Raw genomic sequence first — 25,544 nt, 5'->3', positions numbered from 1 at the left:
TGAGTGCCTATGCTAGTACCTAATGCACTTTAGTAATTGCAGTGGTTGGAGGTGGCTAATAGTGGACATTTTGGAAATAGCATCTGTATTTGTTACAGAGGTGCAAGTATAGAAGATTTATTAAAATTTGTTTTCATTTCTTCTTTGGTAGGAAGAGTCAGTAGTAATTTACAAACAGTTACATCATTTTCCGCAAGATGGCTCTAACCGTAGTGAGAAAGTTGCTGTTCTGTGCTTCTAAAGTTTACTTTGTTTGTCTTGAGTGCAGTTGAACAGTTTGGCAGCGTCATCAAGAATGCAGTGATTAATATGGAAGTGGTGTGAAGAGAATGTGAGGAACAAAATTTGACATCACGGAATAAAGACGTGAATATATCTATTGAATATATGTTATAAGATGGAAGGAGGGTCTGGTGCTGGAAGTCGAACTACGAGATTTATGATGGAAGGAGTTGGGGCACGTGTAATCCGAGGACCGGATTGGAAATGGGGCAAACAGGTTAGTTTGTAACTGCATTGTCTGGTTTATGGCTTATTTCATCTTTCTCTCATATTTAAATGCTCTATTTTAAACATTGTTTCTGTTTTCAGGACGGAGGCGAAGGTCATGTTGGAACCGTGAGAAACTTTGAGTCGCCAGAGGAAGTAGTAGTAGTTTGGGACAATGGTACTGCAGCAAATTATAGATGTTCTGGCGCGTACGACCTAAGAATACTGGACAGTGCCCCAACAGGTGTGTATGTATTGAGAAGATGAAATTAAGTTTGTATGTAAGCAGTGACGGTCTAATTTTGAAGAGTAGGCCTAATTACGATGTTCGCTACAAACATATAATAGGTTAGACCTATATAGGGCCTATTGTATCTCTGTGGTCTATTGTAATAAGGTCCATTTAGTTGGAGACCTACTAATTAATTTTGGGAAGCCAACTACTATTACTATAAGGGAAATAATTTCATGTATTGCATTCTAAAAATCTTTACATCAGCGTTTGAGGTGTGGAACAAGTAACTTAAAACATTATACGTACCTACAAGAGTATAAATTACGTAGGCTGGTTCTGAAGGAACGGTGTAAAAAAAAATTATAGTTTATTTAACGACGCTCGCAACTGCAGAGGGTATATCAGCGTCGCCCGTGTGCCGGAATTTTGTCCCGCAGGAGTTCTTATACATGCCAGTAAATCTACGGACATGAGCCTGTCGCTTTTAAACACTAAAAATGGCATCGACTTCGGCCTGGATCGAACCCACAACATCAAGCATAGAAGGCCAGCCCTATACCAAGTACGCTACCGAGGCCGACGAAGAAGGAACGGTGTAACGGCCGGATAAATTAAAATAAATATGTATTTAAGTGACGTGATGCCAAGAAATATGAAAAGGTTTCAATGGTTTAAATAGCCTACGTTCTCTCTCGTGTGTAGTGTGGAGAGATATTGAAGTTTCATCCGGGCAGAGCTCAGCGGAGGAGTAATATAGGCCTATTTCACGTGTATTTTCCAGGTTAAAATATTTGTCCAGTTTCAAACCAAGCAACTTTGGGACCACTTCCATTTAATGTAATATTAAAGGAAGACTGACCACAATTAAGCCTATATGTACTAAATTTGATTACACGACCAGTCTCATGACCTAGTGGTCAGAGTTTCTGGTCACGTTCATCAAGTCCCGAGTTCGATTCCTGGTGAGAGCACAGAAAATTTTCCTTAGAGGGGACTGTTCCTGTGTTCGTCCATGGTTTGGAATTTATGTCAAATGTAGATTTAAGATCTCTTCTGGCACTACATATTACTCATATGTGGTCATCCTACCACATCATCAGGGCAAAATCAGGGCGGAGGCCTTTTAGGCCCCCTAACCTCAGAAGTGGGTTACCGGTACATGTAAGCCACTGCCAGGAGAGAAGATCTTAAATGTCGAAAAACAACCTGGTGACATTGGGGAGGAGGAAATTGTTTACTTAAGTTACTTACTTATAAACAGTTTTTAAGGAACCCGCAGGTTCATTGCCGCCCTCACATAAGCCCACCATCAGTCCCTATCCTGAGCAAGATTAATCCAGTCTCTATCGTCATATTCCACCTCCCACAAATCCATTTTAATATTATTCTCCCATCTACGTCTCCCCAAATGTCTTTTTCCCCTCTGGTTTCCCAACTAACACTATGTATGCAGTTCTGGATTCGCTCATACGTGCTACATGCCGTGCCCATCTCAAACGTCTGGATTTTTTATATTTCAGTAGATTATTTTACGACGCTTTATCGACATCTTTGGTTATCTAGCGTCTGAATGAGATGAAGGTATAATGCCGGTGAAATGAATCCGTAGTCCAGCACCGAAATTTACCCAGCAGTTGCTCATATTGGATTGAAGGAAAACCTCGGAAAAAACCTCAACCAGGTAACTTGCCCCAACCGGGAATCGAACCCGGGCCACCTGGTTTCGCGGGTAGACGCGCTAACCGTTACTCCACAGATGTGGACATCTGGATTTAATGTTCCTGATTATGTCAGGTGAAGAATACAAGAAATTGATTACACTAGTTTTATCAATAAGTGCTAGTTTATTTGCTCTAAACCATTCATTCATTAGATTTAACACTATATTACAAGTGTTTATTAAGTGATCATATTATTTACTTGGGATAATCTCACTTATATCATCTACAAATGAGATTACATGGGATAAATTATTATTGAGGTTAAATCATTAATATAAAGTAGGAGAAAATAATGGGCAGACCTGAAATTTATCCATGGGGAACTCCACGTAATTTATTATTGAAAGGTTAGGTCAGAGCTTAGATTATTGCTTAGTGTACCATTGTATATTATGCTATATATATATTTTTAGTGCCGTAAGCATTATTCTAACAGATTTGTATATCTAGTTAAATTATACTGTATTTTGGTTTTGTTAGAATGTAAATTGGTCTTTGGCATAACTTAGATACTATGGTGTGGATATTTATGCAGAATGAGCAGAGATATAAGTTAGGTTAGAGGTCAGCTAGTGCTTTGTTTATTTTATTCAGATCAACAGGCGGTATTCTAGCAGAAATTTAGGTTAGGTTAGATCATGACTAGGGCTAGAAAGTTCATGCCCTAAAAACCTACTAAATATGCATGCTAGTATGCCTTTAAAACCTTAAAATATGCCAATAAATATGCACTAATAAAAATTCTATATTTTTAAATATATAATTAATAATAATAATAATAATAATAATAATAATAATAATAATAATAAATGTAATAATATTATAGGTCAAACTAGATGTGATTAAACTTACAAAAAATTAAATTGTTGAGAAGTTAAAACATGTGAATCACTGTCCAAAAGAAGCATTGGGTTGCAGTTCACTATAATTATATGGCGTAGATTTTCAATAGAGTTAGTGTCTATTGTCTCTAAAGATGGATTTGTATCTTGAAAAGCTTCTTTCAACATCGCAAGACGTTACTGGGGCATACTTACATGCTTCCAACTGTTCTACAGTGAAAGATAATTCACTGGGATCAATGGAGAATTATCCGAATAAAATATCTAATTTTACATATTTGTTCATATCCAGATTTTTTGATACCATGTAACTTAACTTATTATTTTATCCTTAAACATTTCCCCTACACTACCAGAGACGGAATTTAGGCTGGATATTGTTCCTTCAAAGCTTACAACTCACTTTTAAAGATATATCAACCCTTTCCAAGGACGTTATTGCTTTAGGAATACTAATGTGCCGTGAAATTCACTAGGTGTGCCGCCAAAACTTTCGATAGGCCTACTATTCTGGTAAAAATAATTATAATAATTTCACTCAGTACCAGTTTTAAAGAATAGAATATGGTGCTTTTATTTGAAAAATCCAAATAATGCATTTTTATGCAATATAAAATCAGCTTTAATGACCTTAAACGCGAAAATATACCACAATAATATAAATATACCGGTAATGAAATATTATGCATTTATTAAAAAAAAGCCAAATTATGCAAATATGTATGCAACATAAAATTTGGTTTGATAAGCTTAAATGTTGAGGATTCGTGAAGATAATCGGCAATTAATTACCTATAGCCAATGGAAAAATGTATGCAAATGCATGAACTTCCTGACCCTAGTCATGACTTATGATGTTAGGGTTGAGCTTAACTTAATATAATGGATACATTGTTATGAAAGCAAGGTTAATTTATTGGTGAACTTCAATGAATAGAGTCTGTAGTGTGCTTCTTACACTATATGAGTATGAAAATTGTCATATCATCATTGAAGTGGGATTTCTGTGAATGATAAGTTAGCAAGAATTATTGTTCCATAAATAACCTGACTGGTATTATATCTGTTGCTTAATTTTTTTCGTTAATACTTGTTAATTTTATCATCAATATATTTAACAATTATTTAACCAGGTCAAGCAAAATTGGAAACTTCTATAATAATTCTTTCCCATCCTTTATTAAAGACTATTCTGTGTATCTGTATAAATATACGTATGTATATATTTTTTCAGGTGTAAAACATGATGGCACAATGTGTGATACATGTCGTCAACAACCCATTTTTGGTATTCGTTGGAAATGTGCCGAATGTGGAAATTACGATTTATGTTCTATCTGTTACCATGGAGATAAACATCATCTTCGCCACCGTTTCTATCGTATTACAACACCCGGCAGTGAAAGGTAATTTGATATTTCTGTGACATTGTCAGCTGTTTGCTTCTTTTAGAGAAAAGTAGCACTTCTCATTTTCTAACTCTGTGTTTAAAACTTGAAACGATAATGGTTGCAGACTTAACTAAATAAAAGAGATATAAGTAAAATTATTTCTTCCCCTCTTTCCTTTTTTATTGGATTATGGATTCCATTGCTAATTCAGTGTTGTTCAAGACATTCTTTAGTCATCCCGCATTTCTTCTTCAGTTTTATCTTTACTTAATAATCTTTTCGAATGTTATTTTATATTAATTTTTTGCATACTATTGTTTCCTATAAGGGAATAGTATCCTCTTTATATGCCATGAAAGTGCATGGGTGACATGAAAGTAAGATAGAGATCCATCCCTTCATGATCACGGTACTGAAATGAGGTGGTGTGGTCAACACCACTCTCTGTCTTTTATCCCCGGAAAAGACCAAGTACTCAGTTTGATAAGAAGTTGAATGAACTTTGGGCCAGTCTGAAAGTTTGGCAAAGAGAAAATCCTGACACCATCTGAGGTTGAACCCTGGACCTTACAGCTTATAGACAGTTGTTATACCAACTGAGCTACACAGCCGCTTTCCTTAATTGTCTAAATTGATAGATATTCATCTTGATTTTGTCTGTCGTTTTCTGTTAACTTCCAGTACAGATCGTAAAATTATCATTTTAGTTGCCTAACTCTCAATTTGCAATCTTTGCCACTGAGCTATATTATCGCCGCTTGCTTTTAACTTGGTAAAGTCTCGCTATTAGAGTAAGAAGGAATACAGCAAAAGAGATGTTGGGGGAATTGTTTCTTTACCAGCATGGGTGAACAGCTGTCTATAAATAGTGTATGACAGATAGACATGTTAAAAATGATTTTATTTTGCTTGCAGGTTTTCTTAGACTCGGCCTTTGACTTCATTTTTCGAACATCTCTGCTCACAAAATAAAATGTCTTTTTTTTTTAACACATGTATCGTAAATAATTCAGCTCTCTAGAATAATATAACTCATTATATTCAAAATCTTGTTTTTTGGCAATTAAGCAAAAACTTACATGTCACTAATTACCATTTGGCAGTAATTATTTTAAATATATCATGTATTATAATTCTAATCAATGTTAATTACTGCTTTAAGTAAAATCGTTTGTTTTATATAAATTTATGAATTGAGGACTAACATTCTAAATCTGCTAAGTGTCAGTTTTTCAAATTTCATTTTATTCAATCTAAGGGAGGAACGTCCATATGAGAACATCATACTAAATTGTCTTTGTTGTAGTGCAACTGTAAGTGACTCATTTGTGCGCCAAAAGACAGTACTGTAGGTATCTCAACATCCATTTCGCAGTGTTTTTCATCAATATCTCAGAAAGTTGCTTTTGGCACATAGCACATTTAGAATGTTAGGTCCTCAATTATTAAACAATAAATAATTTTATGGATATTACATACATACATAGTGTTCTGCCCAAGGACAGGTTTTTCATTGCAAACCTAGCATTATCCCTTTTTTATATTTTTTGCCTTTCTTTTGGTATGCATATGATCCATATTTTATCTTAATGTTTCTATCATCTGATATCTTCTTCTGCCCCGAACTCTTCTCCCGGTCATCATTCCTTCTAATGCATACTTCAATAGGCAGTTTCTTCTCAGCCAGTGACCCAACCAATTCTTTTTTCTCTTTTGATCAGTTTCAGCATCATTCTTTCTTCATCCACTCTTTCTATCACAGCTTCATTTCTTATTCTGAGTTATAATTCTAAAGGAATCAATTATTCTTGAATTATTCAAATGACTTATTAAATGAAACAAATTGCTATGTGCCAAAATCTGATGATTGGATTGCATACAAATGATATTTTTTGTAATTCCGAAATATTTGTCTTAATTTATACATTGTATGGTATAAGTAGACATAAAATTAGTGTTGCACAAATGTACATAAACTGAGCTAATCTGTTTATAATACATTTTTAGCACATTTCGTTTCTTTATTATTTCGGGTGACATAGTGAAAGTGTGAGCTAACCCATATGAATCAACTTCATTCTTTATTGAGTTTTGCCACAGCCATCATGTATCGTAATTAAATTATTTTCGGAGTTGAATAAATTTAACAGTTGCTATTATTTAAAAAATTCCTAAGTGTTGAAAATGTATATTTAAGTAGGTACAGTATATCTTGTATAATCGTGTTTGTGTTCATTTGTGTATGTTATTTAATTTCAATATTTTTCACATTTGAAGTCGCATTTACTTTGTTGTTTCAGAATGCTGCTGGAACCTCGTAGGAAGAGTAAGAAAGTGGCAATTCGTGGAATATTTCCCGGAGCACGTGTTGTGCGAGGTGTTGACTGGCAGTGGGAGGATCAAGATGGCGGAAATGGGCGTCGAGGAAAAGTGAATGAGATACAGGATTGGTCTGCAGCTAGTCCACGTTCAGCTGCTTATGTTGTGTGGGATAATGGTGCCAAAAATCTGTATCGAGTCGGTTTTGAAGGCATGGTTAGTATAGTGATTCAAAGCAGACTCAAATACTACTTTTTTTAAATAGGCCTACCATGGTGAAAACTTGATTGATCAATTTGACTCAACATTCTCCTCTATATCTAAGTGTAAAGTACAAACGAAAGAAACCAGAAGGACTGGCATGTGCAAGGGAATGAAATAGATGTGAGGGCTGCTGGCCTGGACGTGGCTAATTTTAAGTTGTTGGGAATGGTACCAATAATAATATATGGATAATAATGAACAATAAAATTGTTGAAATTCCTTGAAGATTTGTATTTTGAGCATAGGGAAATATGAAAAAAATATCCAAGACTAGTTGATTTGAACTACTTTTCTTAGCTCTGACTTAGACAAATACTGGTACTTGTCTCACTTCAATACATGTAAGTTTTAAATAACATATATTGCCACTTGTGTGGTATTGTATTCTATTGTATTGTAATGTATTTATTAACATTCCATGGTATTCATACATGCTTACAGCTAGAATATGGAACAAGTCAAAAAACTTAATACTATTATAAAATCTTAATTTATAGTCACAGTCTAGATGAAATATATACAGACGAGATTTACAATATAGTCTACTAGTACAACACAAAGTTTTAGTATCAATTTCATGAAGTGTTATTGAATGTCATGAATTCACCTACAGAATAGAAGGCGTGAGAAATTAGGTACTTCTTTAATTTGGCCCTAAATAATTTCATGTTTTGAGTTTCATTTTTTATATCGATAGGGAGGCTATTAAAAATTTTTACTGTCATATAACGCACTCCTTTTAGATAGCACGATAGACTTGCCGATGGAGTATGAAAGTCATTTTTTTGACGTGTATTTATGCTATGAACTGTTGAATTAGTTACAAAGTTTTCACGATTACATACGAGGAAGATTATTAATGCAAAGATATACTGACAAGCCATGGGCATTATTTGTAGTTTTTTGAAAATAGTCCTACAAGATTCCCTAGATTTGGCACCTACTATTATTCTAATTACTCTTTTTTGTAATAGGAATATACTGTTACTATTTGTGGAATTTCCCCAGAATATTATTCCAAAACTCATTACCGAGTGGAAGTATGCAAAGTATATTGTTTTTAAGGTATTGATATTTACTATCTTTTGCATAGATCTAATAGCAAAGCAAGCTGAATTTAGTTTGGGGTAATTTCTTTAATATGATTTTTCCAATTTAACACATTATCGATTTTTAAGCCAAGAAATTTGGTTGTTGTTGTTTCTAATAGAGATCTATTATTAATTATTGTGCTAGAAATTTGCGGCGTTGAATTTGGACAGGATTTAAATTGAATTATGTTAGTTTTGTTACAATTTAATACTAATTTATTGACTGAGAACCAGTCACATAAGGTAAACAAAAGGGAATGAGGTCCTAGTTTATGCAGTTTATTTTTTGTAATATTACATCCCTATAAAAAAAAATTAGCTGAAATACAATATTACATTGTATTTGAGTAACGTCCATTTTGATGACTTTCAGGCTGATTTGAAAGTAGTGAATGATGCAAAAGGCCAAACAGTCTACCGTGATCATTTACCACTCTTGGGTGAACAAGGACCTGGCCGTTCTGGACCACATGGACTACAAATTGGTGACCAGGCATGTATATGAGACTGCAAGAATTCTTTTCTGTATTAAAAATTGTTATCATTACATTGCCTTTAATATTTCATGGAGCTTGACCTTGAGCATCTTTTTAGATAAGATTATCTGTAGCCAATAATGATAAGGGTGGGCATGAGATTTGCAAATGATATCAGTTGTCATGTGGCCTTTGCAAGAGACACTTCTTCAATCCTGAAAATGTCACACTGTTCACAACATACAGAGCGTTCGCCTACTGGTGGGCCAGGAAAGCGGCATATATTGATACGCTGCTTTGTGCGCGTACTTGTTGAGACACGCCCGACAATCAAGGACATCAAGGTCGACAAGTTATCAGTTGTGAGCCAGATGTTACAGTATTTAACACGTACAGTGCAGTTTCTTGACACAGTTGCTTAAATATTCAGCATTGTGTAAAATTTGTTAACAATGCAAAACGCAAAATTCATGCTTGAACAGAGAGTTTTTATGTATGATGCATATGTGAAAACAGAGTCATGTAGAGAGGTGCGTAGGCAATTTGAAGTGAAATATTCGGGTGCTCCAGTTCAGGGTAGAGAAACTGTTAGATGTCTTGTTAACAAATTAAGGACAACAGGGTCGATAAATGCTACAATTCCTAAGCGAAAACAAAGAGTACTGACGAGAGAAAAAATTGATGAAATCAGTACATAATTTACACGCTCTCCTAATAAATCTCTAAGACGTGTTTCACAGGAAGTTATTGTTTCAAAAACATCAGTCTTTACTGCTGCTAAATTTTTTGAAATTAAAACCCTACAGAGTATACCGCAGGCAGGCCGCTTTCCTGGCCCCACCCGTAGGCGAACGCTCTATAGAATAGGCATGAGAATAGAGAATATATCATAGACATAATGTAAATTATGTTTTATTTAATGACGCTTGCAAGTGCCGAGTTTATATCAGCATACTTTTACTGTAATAATATTATATTTTGCATGTTAGGTGTCGTGTTGTAATTGGATGCAATAATATTAACAGTCGTAATACTTTACTTTCCTTCTGTTCATTATGTACCAGTAAATCTACTGACATGAATGAGCCTGTTGCATTTAAGCACACTTAAATACCGTCAACCTAGGCCGGGATCAAACCCGCAACCTCGGGCGCAGAAGGCCAGGACTCTACCAACTGTGCCACCCAGACCGACTCATACACATAATGATGGTGTTGAAGATGAAGAGCTAGGTCGACTATCGCTGTAATCTTCCCTTTTCTGTTTTTTTACTATTTCATTATTCTATGCTTCCTTTGTTTGTTTCTGTGCTTCCTCTTCTTTTTTGAAAATCTGTACTGCATACTGTAATTCTGCACCTATTTGTTTTTTTCGTAATAAATGCAACCTCATTATCGAATTGGCACATTGTCTTTGTAAAAAATAGAAGACAGTTTTTAAAATTGCAAACACTTTGGTTGTAGAGTATTTTTATATTCTCCTGCCTCCATTTTTCTTTGGAAAAGAGTTTCTTCCAAATAATGTAGGCTATAACAGCCTTTTAAATTATGTCTGTTTAGCAGTTTTTCCAGGAAGTTTTGTCTCAAGAGGAGATAAAACTTCATATTCTTCCACGTTACATGTTGGGTCTTTTCGAAGATACTTATTAATAAAACCTTCATTAAACACAATGTGTACAACTTTCAGCCATTTTTTATTTGTTCTGGAGGCCTGGTTCGAAACCTTACAAAGTGAGGGTGATTTGCAGTATTAGTGGAATGATGATGATAATGGTGAGACGGAATAAGAGACCCCAAGTAAAGCCCTATTCCGCCTGCTTTGTCCACTACAAATTCTTTCATGACCAAGACAGGGATCGAAGATACTTATTGTGTGTGGATGTACCAGGGTACAGTGTCCTGTAATTAATCAGTCCCGATTCTTCTGATTTGAAGAATATTCCCAATAAGTGGTAGAGGTGGTTTCTTCCATCATGTGTTTACTTTGTTGGTGTCTCATCATGTGACTCTAATACGTTCCAACTTTGTTTTGCCCATTCGTAACTGAATCTCTTCCTTTAAAAACGAAGGGCCACTGGCATAGCTCAGTCGGCTAAGGCGCTTACCTGCCGATCTGGAGTTGCGTTCGGGCGCGGGTTCGATTCCTGCTTGGGCTGATTATCTGGTTGGGTTTTTTCCGAGGTTTTCCCCAACCATAAGGCAAATGTCAGGTAATCTACAGTGAATCCTCGGCCTCATCTCGCCAAATACCTCGCTATCACCAATTCCATCGACGCTAAATAACCTCGTAGTTGATACAGCGTCGTTAAGTAACCAAGTAAAATAAAAATAAAAAAGGAAGGATATTGATTGTTATGATTAGAGATTGGAATTTTTCGTTGAGTTCGAAGTACAGAAAATGGAATTTTCAAATGAGAAAATTGATGTTTTTTTAATTTAATTTTTTGGCATTTTCAAAATACACAGCTTTACTATCACTATAAATACCATAGTTTTCAAAATTTTAGAAAAAAGTATAGTTTTGAAAATTTGAGAAAAAATATTGATATATTGACAGGCTGGTTTTATTGTATGATTAGAAGAAGCATTCATAATTTGCATTTGCACCCGTATAACTTGTAGCAAAGATTGTGCTAAATCAGGATAGTTTATGTCATTCCCTGCAACACAGAAATAATCCACTTCTTCACCAGCTTCAACAAGCTTGAGCTTGTTTTTCACTATTCTCTGCATTTCAGTACTTTAGTCATTTTTGTAGCTTTTCTTAAATATGCGTGCAATAACGTAGTAGTCTTCTTTTGTCTATGTGCGATGCTGTAAACAAATAAACATGCAGCAAGGTGCAAAATAGAAACAAAGGGTGCATAACAGTGCTTACAATATGACTTTCGCTACATACACACAAACCAAAGCCAGATATGATGTCAGGAATGTGTTCATACTAGATATTTGAATGAAAACAGATTCAATACTATTGAATGTGCAGATCATAGATATCGACCTTATTTATGCTATGATTATCGATCATAATATGTTGTTGTTGTTTTCTAATGCCAGGCGTTTGACAATAAAGTCATTTGACCTCTTGCACTCCAATATTTTTCAAAGATATTATCATGACCAGCCACTGAAGCACAGATTTTGAGGTGTTCCGAATCCATTTCTTGGTTTGAGTTGCACAATGGACAGTTAGGGGACTGATATATTCCAATTCTATGCAGGTGTTTGGCCAAACAATCATGGCCTGTTGCCAATCTAAATGCAGCTACAGACGATTTTCGTGGTAAATCGGGAATTAACTGTGGATTTTGATGCAGAGAGTTCCATTTTTTCCCTTGGGATTGTGTTATCAAATTTTGTTTGTTGAAGTCTAAGTATGTAGATTTAATAAATCTCTTCACAGAGTAATACGTAGATTTAGTAACAGGTGTGTAAGTAGCAGTGCTGCCCTTCTTTGCTAAAGCATCCGCATTCTCGTTTCCCAGGATTCCACAATGGGATGGTATCCATTGGAATACAATTCCTTTATTGAGTGATATTAATTGAGAGAGCATTTTAGTTATTTCTGCTGTTTGAGATGAAGGCATGTGTTCAGAGACTATTGATAGAATAGCTGCTTTGGAGTCTGACAATATAACTGCATTCTTAAATTTATTGATGTGGCATAGAAGATTCCTGAGACTTTCACTTATTGCAATGATTTCACCATCAAAACTTGTTGTTCCATATCCAAGAGATCTATAAAGTGAGAAGAGACAGCACGTAACACCTGCACCGGCACCTTGTTCTCTGGAGATCAAGGATCATAATATAAAAAATTTGAAAATTGGCTAATTTCTTAAAAAATAGCCTGTTTTTTTTTTTTTTTTTTTTTTTTTTTAATGGAAAATTTGCGACATGATACGAATTTGTCAATGTTTCGGTGGTTCAAATTAGACACAAAAGGATTTAAGGATGTATATTTACTGTAATTAGATACTGAGAAATATTTTTCTCAAAAGTTGCGAAATTCATGGTCGAGAAATATTCCATTCCGTAGTTATGATCGTATTATAGAAAGCCAGCTAACCAGTCATTATCCTTTTGCAGGTGAATGTGGACTTGGAGTTGGAAATTGTCCAGTCTCTGCAACACGGACATGGTGGCTGGACTGATGGAATGTTTGAGTGCTTGGGAACAACTGGGACTGTAGTCGGTATTGATGAAGATCACGACATTGTAGTGTCTTATCCTAGTGGTAACCGCTGGACTTTCAACCCTGCAGTGCTTACCAAAGTTGCAGTAGCTGCACCAAGCGGAGCTCCTGGACCAAATGATACACAGCAGCAGTTCACAGTTGGTGACTTAGTTCAGATTTGCAGTGATCTGGAACGTATAAAAATTCTTCAACGTGGCCATGGAGAATGGGCTGAAGCAATGGCCCCAGTAAGTACTATTTCATCCAGAGCAAGTATTGTATATACGTGAATACTCCACGCATATTTTTTCCGGAATTTAGCAAAGAAAAACTGGGGTCCGCGCATTATTTGAAACACAAATTACAGCCTTTTTTTTTCCTCTCCCTCTCCTAAAATTAGGGTGTACGGATTATTGGATGGCGCGGAGTATTTGTGTATATATGGAATATTAAGTCTGTAGTACACTGTAACCAGAACTAAGAGACAGATGGGCATTTGTTAAGATAGGTAAAATTACATGATACATTTCTAAAGCTAGTCCATTAAGGACAAAACATAGAAAGACGTCATTGAATTTATTTTAATAACTGTCGCACAGTAGAGCATCGATTATCCAAATACTGATCAACCTAAACATCGGTTAACCGAAAGCATTCCAGTTAGAAAATTTGAATTTGCGCGCACGCCATGAAGTTTTGCTAGCACTGTTTGCGAGATTTAGCAACAAAAAAAAAAGTCTCAGCTCTGAAGCAAAAAAAAAAAAAGTTTGGCCTTCTTTTCCTAAACTGTAGGCCTACTTTAATGGCCGTTTTGAACTTGTCAAACTAGGCTAGTCAGTTTTCTGTGTTATTTTATAAGACGTGATACAAAATATATATACTTTCAGTCTTACTAATAAAAACTCTATATACAGACGTTTAACTGTCTTATACTTATACAATGAGTAGCTCGTTTATAAGTCGTGTGGAAATTCCTTACTAATAATCAATACATACGTCGTGTATAATAGTATAACTGTTACACAGCTACGTCATAGTTTCGTCATAACTTCATTACGAAAGGTAATAGAATATCTGAGGTTCTCTATTGCATCCAGTAGAGCGCCCTAGAGTGGCATGGTAAGTATCGATAGTACAACTGGCTCTAATCGATTACCACACTATATTTTGGTCAAAGAGTACAAGCTACAGCAATATTATTCTAATTATTCTGTGCTCTTTGGTTTGTTCTTCTGTGGATACAATGCAACCATCATCATAAAATGACAGTCAATACGAACAGCTGATAGAGGGGCGGCCATTTTTTCTATATATACAGCGCTTAAACAAGGGGTCTCGTGTATAAAGCTACTGCAAAGCAATTCCCATTGTACAGTTACAGACTGTTTATACATCCATTGCTTATGCAAGGTTTATTAGTAACGTTTTCTGTCTCAACTCTGCATAAGTCTCATATAAAAACTATACACGGTTTATTAGTAAGACTGTTTTTGTGCAGTTTTGTGTTCAGTGTTTCTTTATTTCATACTGCTCCTATATCACCGGCACAATTTGTTTTCGTAAATGATTGGTTATCCGAAAAATCGATTATCCGAACAACCCCCCCCCCCTCCATCCCAATAATTGTTTCGAATAATCGATGCTCTACTATATATGTGTAGGCTATATTTTTTTGTTGGCTTGCAAGCATATTATGAATTTCCTCCAATTAGATCAACTGTACATCCAAAGAAGAAATGGGCTGAAAACTTTGTGGTCTGTAACAGTCCTTCTGGGACTATAACCTGTGTGGCTGATGATGATTATATATTTATATTTATATAAAAACAAAAACAAGTAAAATGTCACGTATTCTATCCTCTTTGTCTTCATGCTTCATGTTATAAAATTAAATATTTGACATAGGGTTAAAAATTTGCACTGTATGTGGAACAAAATAGAAAATTTTCGTACTGTTCCAGGTAAAACCATATGTCTGCAACCCTAATTATCGACCAAGTTCTCTTTTAATAATAATCACATGGTAAATTTTGGTGAATAATTTATAAATTCAGAATAATAGGCGAAGATAACAGCCTCTTACCACTAGAGAATCTTGTGGTGGCACTGGGGAAAACAAATAACAAGCAAGAATTCAACTTACTAGATAATAATAAAACAAGAATTGAAAGACAAAAATAATAATAAAGAGATTGTCTAAGAGTAAAAAGTAAATCAAGACTGAAAAGCCACAAATAACTTTGGAATGTAGCCTATATAAGATATACCACAAGTGCACAAATCATGATATTCCACTTGATATATGAATGAATGTTATAAATAAGGACCAGATTTGTAGGTTTTTGCCTATTTTTCTCCTTGCTTTTGAACTTCTAATTTCTTTAATACTTTTCCGAATCCTGATCGTAGGAGTCATATGTGAATTCTGTTGAATGTAAATTAGATCTTAATACCTAAAAAAACCTAAATCATTGTTGATAAGTGTTATCCTGTATTTACTGCGTTATATACAGAGTTTTCTGCTAATGGCTTCATTGCCAAATGCAAGGCACTAGACAACAACATATACAGATTTTTTTTTTTTTTTTGAGAGAAATACCAACACGTTTCGAGAGAGAGAGAGAAAGGAGAAGAGCACTCTCGAATTGGAGGAGGCTGCTTCAAACCCTAAGGCAAAAATCTGTACTTAGCAGTGACAACATCTATGGCTCCCCTGCTTTTCTCAAGGCACATTTCAGTGACCTTCCAAAATATATTGAGTGCTTGGAATCTTCGTCGCTACAACTGAAAGATACAATAGGTGTCGGACTCGCTTCTACAGAAACAAGTACCAGGATCCGTGAGTGAAGCTGTCACATTAAAACTGAAAAAAGTATTGCAGAGGAATCGAGGGTTTAAAAAAATGAAAAATGTGTGCTTCATTCTCCAAGGAAAAAGCTTCAATTGTCAATTTTCGTGGGTACCTACTGCAGTGGCAGCGATGAAATTTGCACTTATGATATTATGCACTGTCAAAAGAACCTTTTCGTCTTTCAAATGTATTTGAGAGACAATAAAAAAACTTTTCAGTCAAGAATCTTAAAAAGAATTTGATCATATATTGCAACCAGGAACAGTAGCAGTATAAATAATGTTGTTTTGTTTGTTTGTTACTTTTTAAAATAATTCTTGATCAAGTTTGAAGAAATTTAATTCAAAAGTTGTATGTGTACTGTACCTTCTGTCTATTGAAAATTGAAATTTATGTAATTATATAAGGCAAATTATATTAGATAAAATGTTAATTGTTACAATAATTTATTCAAACTACAAATAATGTTAAAGGGGAAGGAGCAAAATTTCGAATCTTATAAATTTTTATAAATGGTTTGGTTCTTGAAAAGGTCAGTTTTGTGGTCCATGTTGCCTTAATAAATATATATTTATTTTTTAAGAATAACTGTGAGGATACATTTTTAACGATCTGGCAGTTTTTGCGACCCTTTTCACAGGTTGGACATAAAACCTAAAAAAAACCTATTTCACCTATTCCAAAAATCTAAAGTGGTCTTTTTAAAAACCTAAAAATCCGGTCCGTAGTAATAAAATATTGATTCTAAAAACGAGACTATGTTTCTGAAGTTGAGGTTTGTTAGAATCTAGATGTCAGATAAATATTGGAGCTATTTTTTCATTTTGCTTTGTATCACTGGCAATTGAAAATGTGTTATTTTGTTCCTAACTGGACTTTTAAAATAACAGAAATTAATTTAGTATATTCCTGTATCCTTCCCCTCCGGCTATAGCTTGTATATTTAATTTGTTTGACCCATCCCCCCTCTCTTTGTGAAATATGTAAATCACTTTGTCATCTTAGCTAGTGCCTAATCCAATATATAGATCAATCTGCTATGTGACAGGGATTTTGATGATAGTGATTAATAGTGGAATGGTGGCAATGGAAACAGGAGAACTCTGAGAAAATTTTCGTCAGCACCATTTTGATCTATTATAAATTCTGTTTGGACTTGTCAGGATCTGAAATAAGTTCTTTGGCATGAAAGGCCTATATTCTGGCTACAAGACTAACAGTGCACACTTTTTAATTTTGTTTTCACATTGTGATTTTATTTTTATCTGTATATTTTGAAATTTTGATATGTTCGTTATGTTTTAACTATTAATGTGTTCATTGTTCTTCAAAACATCATTTTTGTATGATTTCAGACTCTTGGCAAAATCGGTCGTGTACAACAAATTTATCATGATAATGATCTGAAGGTGGAAGTTTGTGGCACATCCTGGACCTACAACCCAGTAGCTGTAACTAAGGTTGCTTCTTCAGATGGCACTGTACCAGGCACTTCTAGTGGAGGTAAATCAAATTTATTTTATTATTCTGTATATTTTATCTGAGTTGCATGAAATTGCATCTGAGAAATTCTGAGGGATTCAATTCAAATATTGCTAATCCATCTTTGTTTCAAGTAATATAATTTCTTTAATTTTCTTTTGAAAGTTATTATATATATATTTTCATGTTTCATTGTAAACTTGTATGTATGTAGTTGTTTTCTGGATTGTTGTGGTAGCTCTTATTGAAGGGCAGATGGTTTTATTTAATAAATCCGATATATATATATATATATATATATATATGTGTGTTCATATATATATATATATATATATACAGTGCAGTTGCACCACGCTTGATCCAAAGAACGTGGAAAGATCCCAACCACTGATTGCTTCATAAGGCCTATATGTTACTGGTCGTTGCCACAGCTTAGTACAGTCTGAGATGTTAATGATAGAAAAGTGTGTGCTTTTGTATTTCTTTTAAATATGTTGAAGTATGTATGCTGTGCATTAAATTAGTTGTTTAGATAATTGAAATGTTGGCTGAAAAGTTTACTCTTACTTACGTACTGGCTTTTAAAGAACCTGGAGGTTCATTGCCGCCCTCACATAAGCCCGCCATTGGTCCCTATCCTGAGCAAGATTAATCCATTCTCTATCATCATATCCCACCTCCCTCAAATCCATTTTAATATTATCTTCCCACCTACGTCTCGGCCTCCCTAAAGGTCTTTTTCCCTCTGGTCTCCCAACTAACACTCTATATGCATTTCTGTATTCGCCCATATGTGCTACATGCCCTGCCCATCTCAAACGTCTGGATTTAATGTTCCTAATTATGTCAGGCGAAGAATACAATGCGTGCAGTTCTGTGTTGTGTAACTTTCTCCATTCTCCTGTAACTTCATCCCTCTTAGCCCCAAATATTTTCCTAAGCACCTTATTCTCAAACACCCTTAATCTCTGTTCCTCTCTCAAAGTGAGAGTCCAAGTTTCACAACCATACAGAACAATCGGTAATATAACTGTTTTATAAATTCTAACTTTCTCTAGAACAGCAAATATTTATATATGAAACTTACTTCAAAACAGATTACAAGTGTGTAGGCAATTTGTAAAGAAATTCTCCGATATTCACTCTCCAAATAGAGGTACAGTTCGAAACCTTGTCATTAGATTAAGAGAAACAGGAATCGCTGAACTCTAAAATTCGTAGGCCAAAATGAAGAGAGTATGTCCGAAAGGTAATGGACACCAGTTTCAGCAATTACTGTAATACAGGTTAATGAAATGAAATGATGATTGTGTTCATGCCATTAATTAATTAAAGTTATATGAGTGCAATACACCGGAGATTACAGATTATCTAAAATGCTACATGTTACCTCGCACTCTACAGACTTGCTCCTGCCCGCATTCTTTGGATCAAGCATGATGCAACTTCAATATATATATATATATATATATATATATATATATATATATATATATATATTATGAAAGAAGGAATGAATGTAACAAAATCGAAAATCGTCAAAACTACTCAAATAGCAATAAAAAATTATGAAGAAAACATAGGTTTAGTAGGACGATTGTGCATTGTTTTATTATTTATTTTTTAGAGCGTTTGAGTGCACTGCTAAAGAAGTTATTTGAGACGCACGTGTCTGGTGACGTGAATGAAGAACTTGTGAAAACAGCAGCAAATGGTGATGCACAGAAATGTGAGGAGTCTTTGAAACGCACAGATGCCGATGTCAATGGCGTATTTGCTGGACATACAGCTCTCCAGGCAGCAAGCCAGAATGGTCATTTAGAAGTTATCAAAATTCTCTTGCGGCACAAAGCTGATGTTGAAATAGAGGTAAGCACTTATTTTCTCATGGTCATTTGCTATCTGATAATAGTTCATGATATTCTTTTAGATGAATGTTGAAAAGATATCTTTCGTCATGATATTCTTCAAAGCTTAGGGTCCACACCTGTTGAGTAACGGTCAGCGCGTCTGGCTGCGAAACCAGGTGGCCCGGGTTCGAATCCTGGTTGGGGCAAGTTACCTGTTTCAGGTTTTTTCTGGGGTTTTCCCTCAACCCAATACGAGCAAATGCTGGAAAACTTTCGGTGCTGGACCCCAGACTCATTTCACTGGCATTATCACCTTCATTTCATTCAGATGCTAAATAACCTAGATGTTGATAAAGTATCGTAAAATAACCCAATAAAATAAAAAATAAATCAAAGCTTAGGCCATTGAACTCTTCTAATTCTAAAATAACTTGTTCATGTTATGTAAGAGCAGTTCTTCTGGTTCCACATACCTATCTATGATTTAGAATTTAGAGTTTAACATTCTTTCAAAATGATTGTGCTATTTTTCTTGGTACTGTAAATGATTCTAGGCTAATTTGCAGATCCGGTTAGGCAGTTAAACCTTTCTTGCACTCAGTTTATGTTACAGTATCCACTCGAAATGTATGTAAATTATTCATCCAGACCATGTCATTCACTGTTTCCAATTTCACTGAGACTTTGCATATGTGTTACATACCTCAGTGAATGGCTTTCTTTAAAATTGTATTGAAATCCGTGAAGTCATAGAAGCAGAAAATAGTAATATTGTTATGAATGTAGTCGCATGTGAGCAGTTGAAAAAATTACAAATAACGGCAGAATTTCCAATGTAATCATTGGAATTTTATGAAACTTGCTCTGTAACTGAGATTTATATTGGAGATTATAAAACTTGCATATTTAAATTAGTACTGTGACACTTATTTTTTTAGGATTTTTTTTTGCGTTTATTGGAAATTATTTTTTTTTCCAAACCTTAGAAAATGCTGAAAATTATTAATGAGAACACAGTGCCATATCTGTAGACAAAAATTATAATGGGGAAACGACAACTTACTTTTTGGCAGAGAAATATAGAAATGTTGTTGTTTTCTAATGCCAGGCATTTGACAATAAAGTCATTTGACCTCTTGCACTCCAATATTTTTCAAAGATATTATCATGACCAGCCACTGAAGCACAGATTTTGAGGTGTTCCGAATCCATTTCTTGGTTTGAGTTGCACAATGGACAGTTAGGGGACTGATATATTCCAATTCTATGCAGGTGTTTGGCCAAACAATCATGGCCTGTTGCCAATCTAAATGCAGCTACAGACGATTTTCGTGGTAAATCGGGAATTAACTGTGGATTTTGATGCAGAGAGTTCCATTTTTTCCCTTGGGATTGTGTTATCAAGTTTTGTTTGTTGAAGTCTAAGTATGTAGATTTAATAAATCTTTTCACAGAGTAATACGTAGATTTAGTAACAGGTGTGTAAGTAGCAGTGCTGCCCTTCTTTGCTAAAGCATCCGCATTCTCGTTTCCCAGGATTCCACAATGGGATTGTATCCATTGGAATACAATTCTTTTATTGAGTGATATTAATTGATTAATATTAATTAATATTAATAATATTAATATTAATTAATTAATTTTCACTCCAAATATAGAAATGTAAGGCACAACATTTCTCAAAATGTGAAGAAAATGTAACTTTTTATAACTGAAACAGTTTGATTTCAGTTCTCTTGTAAGAATCTCGGTTTAAAGTATAGGTCCTTCCTGTGACTGTGCTGACATCAATTTGGCACAAAATGTTTGAAAATTGAACTTCACAACTGTCACTGTCGGACCAATAAAACGATGGAGATGGCATGTGGATGCATGAATTTTATTGTAGCATCACGTTCTTCATAATTAACTTTCTCAATAAAACCCACATACCACAAAGATTCATACACACAAGCAACATAAGAATTTGCCTTGAAAATTTGGATTCACAACAGGTTTAAATATGTCAAATATCACACTGTAGTCCATATCAGAACTTAATTGTTTTGCTCCAATTTCATATGTAGACAAAGGCACAAATTGATGCATGCAGCATGTCCCAGGAATGGTTTTTGCATTTTCATATCATTCAGTGAGATCATTTCGGACTTGAACCATTTCCTCTTTTATTACAAAAAACACAGTAATCTCATTGAGATTCTTCTTACAAAAGTTGAACACTTGTGATGCAGTGGTTATTGGTTCATTACATGGCCTTTGTAAGTGGCTTTGGTAACCATCCTTTTCAAAGTACCCCCAATTCCACCACAAGGAGATTTTCCATGGCTAATAGACGAACTTCACACAAGCATTTCCTACACGTTGGACAGAGCTTCTCCCCAGGAGTCACAGCTAGTTCACTGTCTCTTAATTCCTTTGCTTTTCCCAAGGTTATTTCACGTAGAGCTGATTTAATTGGGTGCTTGTGAATGTTGAAAATGTCACAGCATAACATTTGATGGAGTGCAAATTGGCATAGATATTTGTCTATGTGTTTTGAACAAATAACAGAGTCATCTAGAGGTATGGACTGAGTATAAGTTCCTGTTCTTCGTGTGTCATGTGTTCAATACCTTTAAACCACCACTGCATTCTTCCCCAAAAAAAGCTTCCCAGAATGCAAGGGCAACTGCTACCTTCATCTTATTTACTTAGAAGTGAACAAACAAACAGATATTGTTGTAATCTGTTCAGTTGAGTTGTGATTCTGTATTTACTGATGAATAACCATGCATTGTTATATGTTGTAATATATAAGTTTTTAGAGGGATATAATATATACTTACAACGTGTTATACTAAATTTTCACTTCATATATTTACACTTATCATCTGACATCTTAGCCTCTGAACAATATGAGAGATTGTTGTGTATATCATCTTTTTATGCCTCTGCGTCCTGCTTAAGTTCACCTTCTGAACAAACAGTTCAAATCTGCCCGTGCTTTACACTAGTCGCTGCTCTCTCTCAGAGAGCCAGTTGCTATCACTTTCTTTCTTTGCTCACGTAAAAGAGGATAGACTAAGCCGCTGGCTGTCGCCGTGCCATGTGGTGGAGAAAATACCAAGAGCATAGGTGAGTGAACTCTGTAATGTCAAGCGCAAATGACGGGGAGTATGACGTCACACCGCGTCCCATGCCGCGTCTCCGATAGGAGTATATAAGACAGGCATGGCCCCAGACTGACAGACACTGCCTTAGATGGGGACACAGCTAGCACGCTGTCCCTGTCCAGTGCTCACCTTCTTGCTTTGGCGCAGATATTACTTCGTTCGGATGTGTCTATACATGGCCATCACCTCGGAAACAGGGAGCCCATCTGCACCCCTGTCTGTCGTGCTCTTCCTACACTCACTGCATATCTCTTACCTACTCTATAGTTATTCCTTTCCTCTTATCCCACTACAGACCTCCGTTTTCATATCACCCCTGCCCTCGAAAGTTAGTTTCTCGGCTTGAGAAACCAAACCCTCTCCTCAACCCCCCCCCCCCCCTTTAGTGTCGGTAAGTCGCGAGTACACTTTGTTGAACCTCCGACGCTAGAGTTCACCATTTCCCCTGCTCCTGGAGTCGAAAAGTCGCATAGTACGCTGTGTTGATCCCCCAATTCCAAAGAGCTTGTGCTCAAGTGTCTAAAAGTCACATAGTACGCTGTGTTGATCCTTCAATCAAGAGAACTAACCGTCTACCCGATTTCATCTCTTTCGTTATCCTGCCCCCCACAACGCACATGAGAGCAAGCTTATTTTTCCCAGGCACTCCTGTTATCCCTACCTCCCTCTCACTCAAATCTTACTTTGCTATCACCCATCATAACTCTCCCCGAATCAAAGCCTCAGGACGAATTTCTAAGTTATCAATTTCTATCACGACTCTGTAACAGTGTTTTATTGTATGTCACTTGTTTGTGTAAAACTGAATGTAGAATGTTTGTGTCCAGAAATAATAGTTTTGAATTTTAAATATGAAAACTCTAGAAGAGATTAATAAAGAAATCCGTTTAAAACTGAAGTGTTTATAGTTTGAAACTGCAGTTTTGGGTACAATTTTGCTTCTGCTCCACCTCTTTTCTTAATTTAGAACCGCTAGTGTATATATGAATCCATATGTGTATTAATTGCATTACAGGACAAAGATGGAGATCGTGCCGTGCATCATGCTGCCTTTGGTGATGAACCGGGTGTTATGGAACTTCTAGCACATGCTGGTGCAGACTTGAATGCCCGCAACAAACGTAGACAGACTGCCCTCCATATTGCTGTAAACAAAGGTCACGTGGGTGTTGTGAAGACCCTGCTAGAGCTTGGATGTCATCCCAGTCTTCAGGTAGGACGACTTTCTCTCTTTTAAATAGTTTTAAGGACACACTTAGGTGAAATTTTGTCAATTTTGGTGAAAAAATTGTATTTTTCGTTTGAACATTAAACAATAATTGTATATGGTTCAGAAAATCTCTCCATAAATTTTCAGTCCCTTCAGTCAGTTGTTTCAGACCGTCATTTTTAGAAGGATGCATACTCTGGGTGGCCTTTTAAACACCCACTCCTTTCTAAATTCTGCAGTCCATTTTTCTTATATATTGTTTTACTAAAAATGCTACTCCTCCAAATTTTGTACTATGTGCTTAATTTTTTTTGTGGCTCTTCTTAAAAGTGTGCTTAAAGCATGCTGTACATGTATAAGAGGACAGCTGTTCAAAGACAAACCGTGCGTTTTTTTAAACCGCTTCAGTAAAGCACTTCATGTCTTTGCTGCAGCAAAATGAGGGTCGAAAAAAAACGTAAGTAGGTCAACTGACTGCAAAATGGTGGACAATTAATATTGGCTTCTATTACTGCAGTAATAAATTTAACCTTAAAAGAACCGAACATGTTAAATAGTTTCGACTTCCATAATAATAACATAGAATTATTATTACTAGACGATTTTAACAATAATAAACATTGCTAAAGACCAAAACATGCATTCCGCCATGATGGATCGTGCAGCAAACTTATAAAGCGATGTTTTGATTTGCTGCAAGCTTGCAGCAGCGCTGCTGCAGCAACGGTGAAGCAAATGTAATAAAAGAACGATCTTGCTGCAGCGCTTTACGTCTTGCACGGAAAATCATTCACAGAACAGGAGTGGTAAGGACAATAAGCCTCAGGCTGCAGTGTAAGCCTTCGGGCCCCTCATCTGCCAAAAAAATAGGGGAGGGTTATATATACCTTCGGGGGTAAAACAATTATTTTTCATTTTCCTTATATTCGTTTTATTTAATATGAATTTTTAGTTTTATATCTGTGATAGAAATTTTAAGATATCTACAGTGCATCTTCACCATTATGCCTGCGATGATTGACTGGCCACGTGCCCGGTGGGAGGCTGCGCTTCTGCCACTGAGATGGCAAGCACATTTCTAACACCCAATTACAAAAATTAAACCTGCGATTGTAATCTAGGTGCAGTAATTCATGATGTGATGGAATTCTGTATGGTTTTAGTTTCAATAATTTTGTTGCCACTCCTGCAGATGCTTTAGAAATACCAGTCTGCTGTGCTAAACGTCTCGGAGACTTGCGTGGGTTATGCTCTAATGCCACACCAATTTCATCCAGTTTTTTCTCCGTAAGAACACGGCACTTTTGTCGTCTTTTTCTGTCATTTACAGAAACTGTTTCGTTGAATCTATTAAATAACCTTAATATTGTTTTTCTAGAGAGTACTGGCCTGTCAGGAAATTTATGTATGAATTTTCGCCTTGTTAAAGTGCACGATTTTCTATTCTTTATGTACGTGTTATATATGTAAATATGTTCCCTTAATGAATATCTGTTTACCATGATGAAATGATCTTTTCTTCATCTCAGTTAAACGAATACTGCCAGAGGCCAAGTTACAGATAAACTGTTTTATTTATAGACGTCGTAGTGTTGATATGAGTGGGAATGATCTTGACTAGCTGCGTCAGCATACATGTCATCTTAGCGGTAGAAGTGCGGCCTCCCACTGGGCATGTGGCTGGTTGATCATCGTGGGCATGATGACGAAAACGCACTGTATAAAATTGGCCAAGTCATGCATTAAAATGTCCTACCATGCAAACACTATCCCGCCCAGCAATCTGTAAATTTATTGCTCATGTTCTCAAAACTGTTTAAGTCATAGCTTCTACAATTTAAAAAAATAATTGCATGAAAATTTGCATGGCCCTTTTTACCTGAGTAAGAAAAACGAACTGTAGCTCAGTCTTTATCCTATCTTTATCAGGAATTGAAAAAAAAAAAATCTTCAGTGAAGAATTTCTTAAAAATTTTAATATATGGAGAAGAATTT

General features: G+C 35.5%; 1 protein-coding gene across 1 annotated transcript in view; it reads left to right on the top strand.

Annotated features, from left to right (window-relative positions):
- The first annotated feature begins 217 nt into the window (after positions 1–217).
- mib1 (mind bomb 1) overlaps positions 218–25,544 on the top strand; it is a 345,512-nt gene continuing 320,185 nt past the window's right edge. Inside the window, exons 1-9 of the mRNA XM_069831395.1 lie at positions 218–499; positions 592–733; positions 4,522–4,693; positions 6,979–7,213; positions 8,726–8,845; positions 12,917–13,252; positions 17,211–17,358; positions 18,965–19,206; positions 23,355–23,552. Of these exons, the coding sequence (XP_069687496.1) occupies positions 398–499; positions 592–733; positions 4,522–4,693; positions 6,979–7,213; positions 8,726–8,845; positions 12,917–13,252; positions 17,211–17,358; positions 18,965–19,206; positions 23,355–23,552 (1,695 nt within the window). The 5' untranslated portion in view covers positions 218–397. The remainder of the gene's footprint in view (positions 500–591; positions 734–4,521; positions 4,694–6,978; positions 7,214–8,725; positions 8,846–12,916; positions 13,253–17,210; positions 17,359–18,964; positions 19,207–23,354; positions 23,553–25,544) is intronic.

This window comes from Periplaneta americana, chromosome 7 (genome assembly GCF_040183065.1).
Source record: "Periplaneta americana isolate PAMFEO1 chromosome 7, P.americana_PAMFEO1_priV1, whole genome shotgun sequence".
NCBI classification, from domain to species: domain Eukaryota; kingdom Metazoa; phylum Arthropoda; class Insecta; order Blattodea; family Blattidae; genus Periplaneta; species Periplaneta americana.
This window is presented reverse-complemented; position numbering and strand designations above follow the sequence as displayed.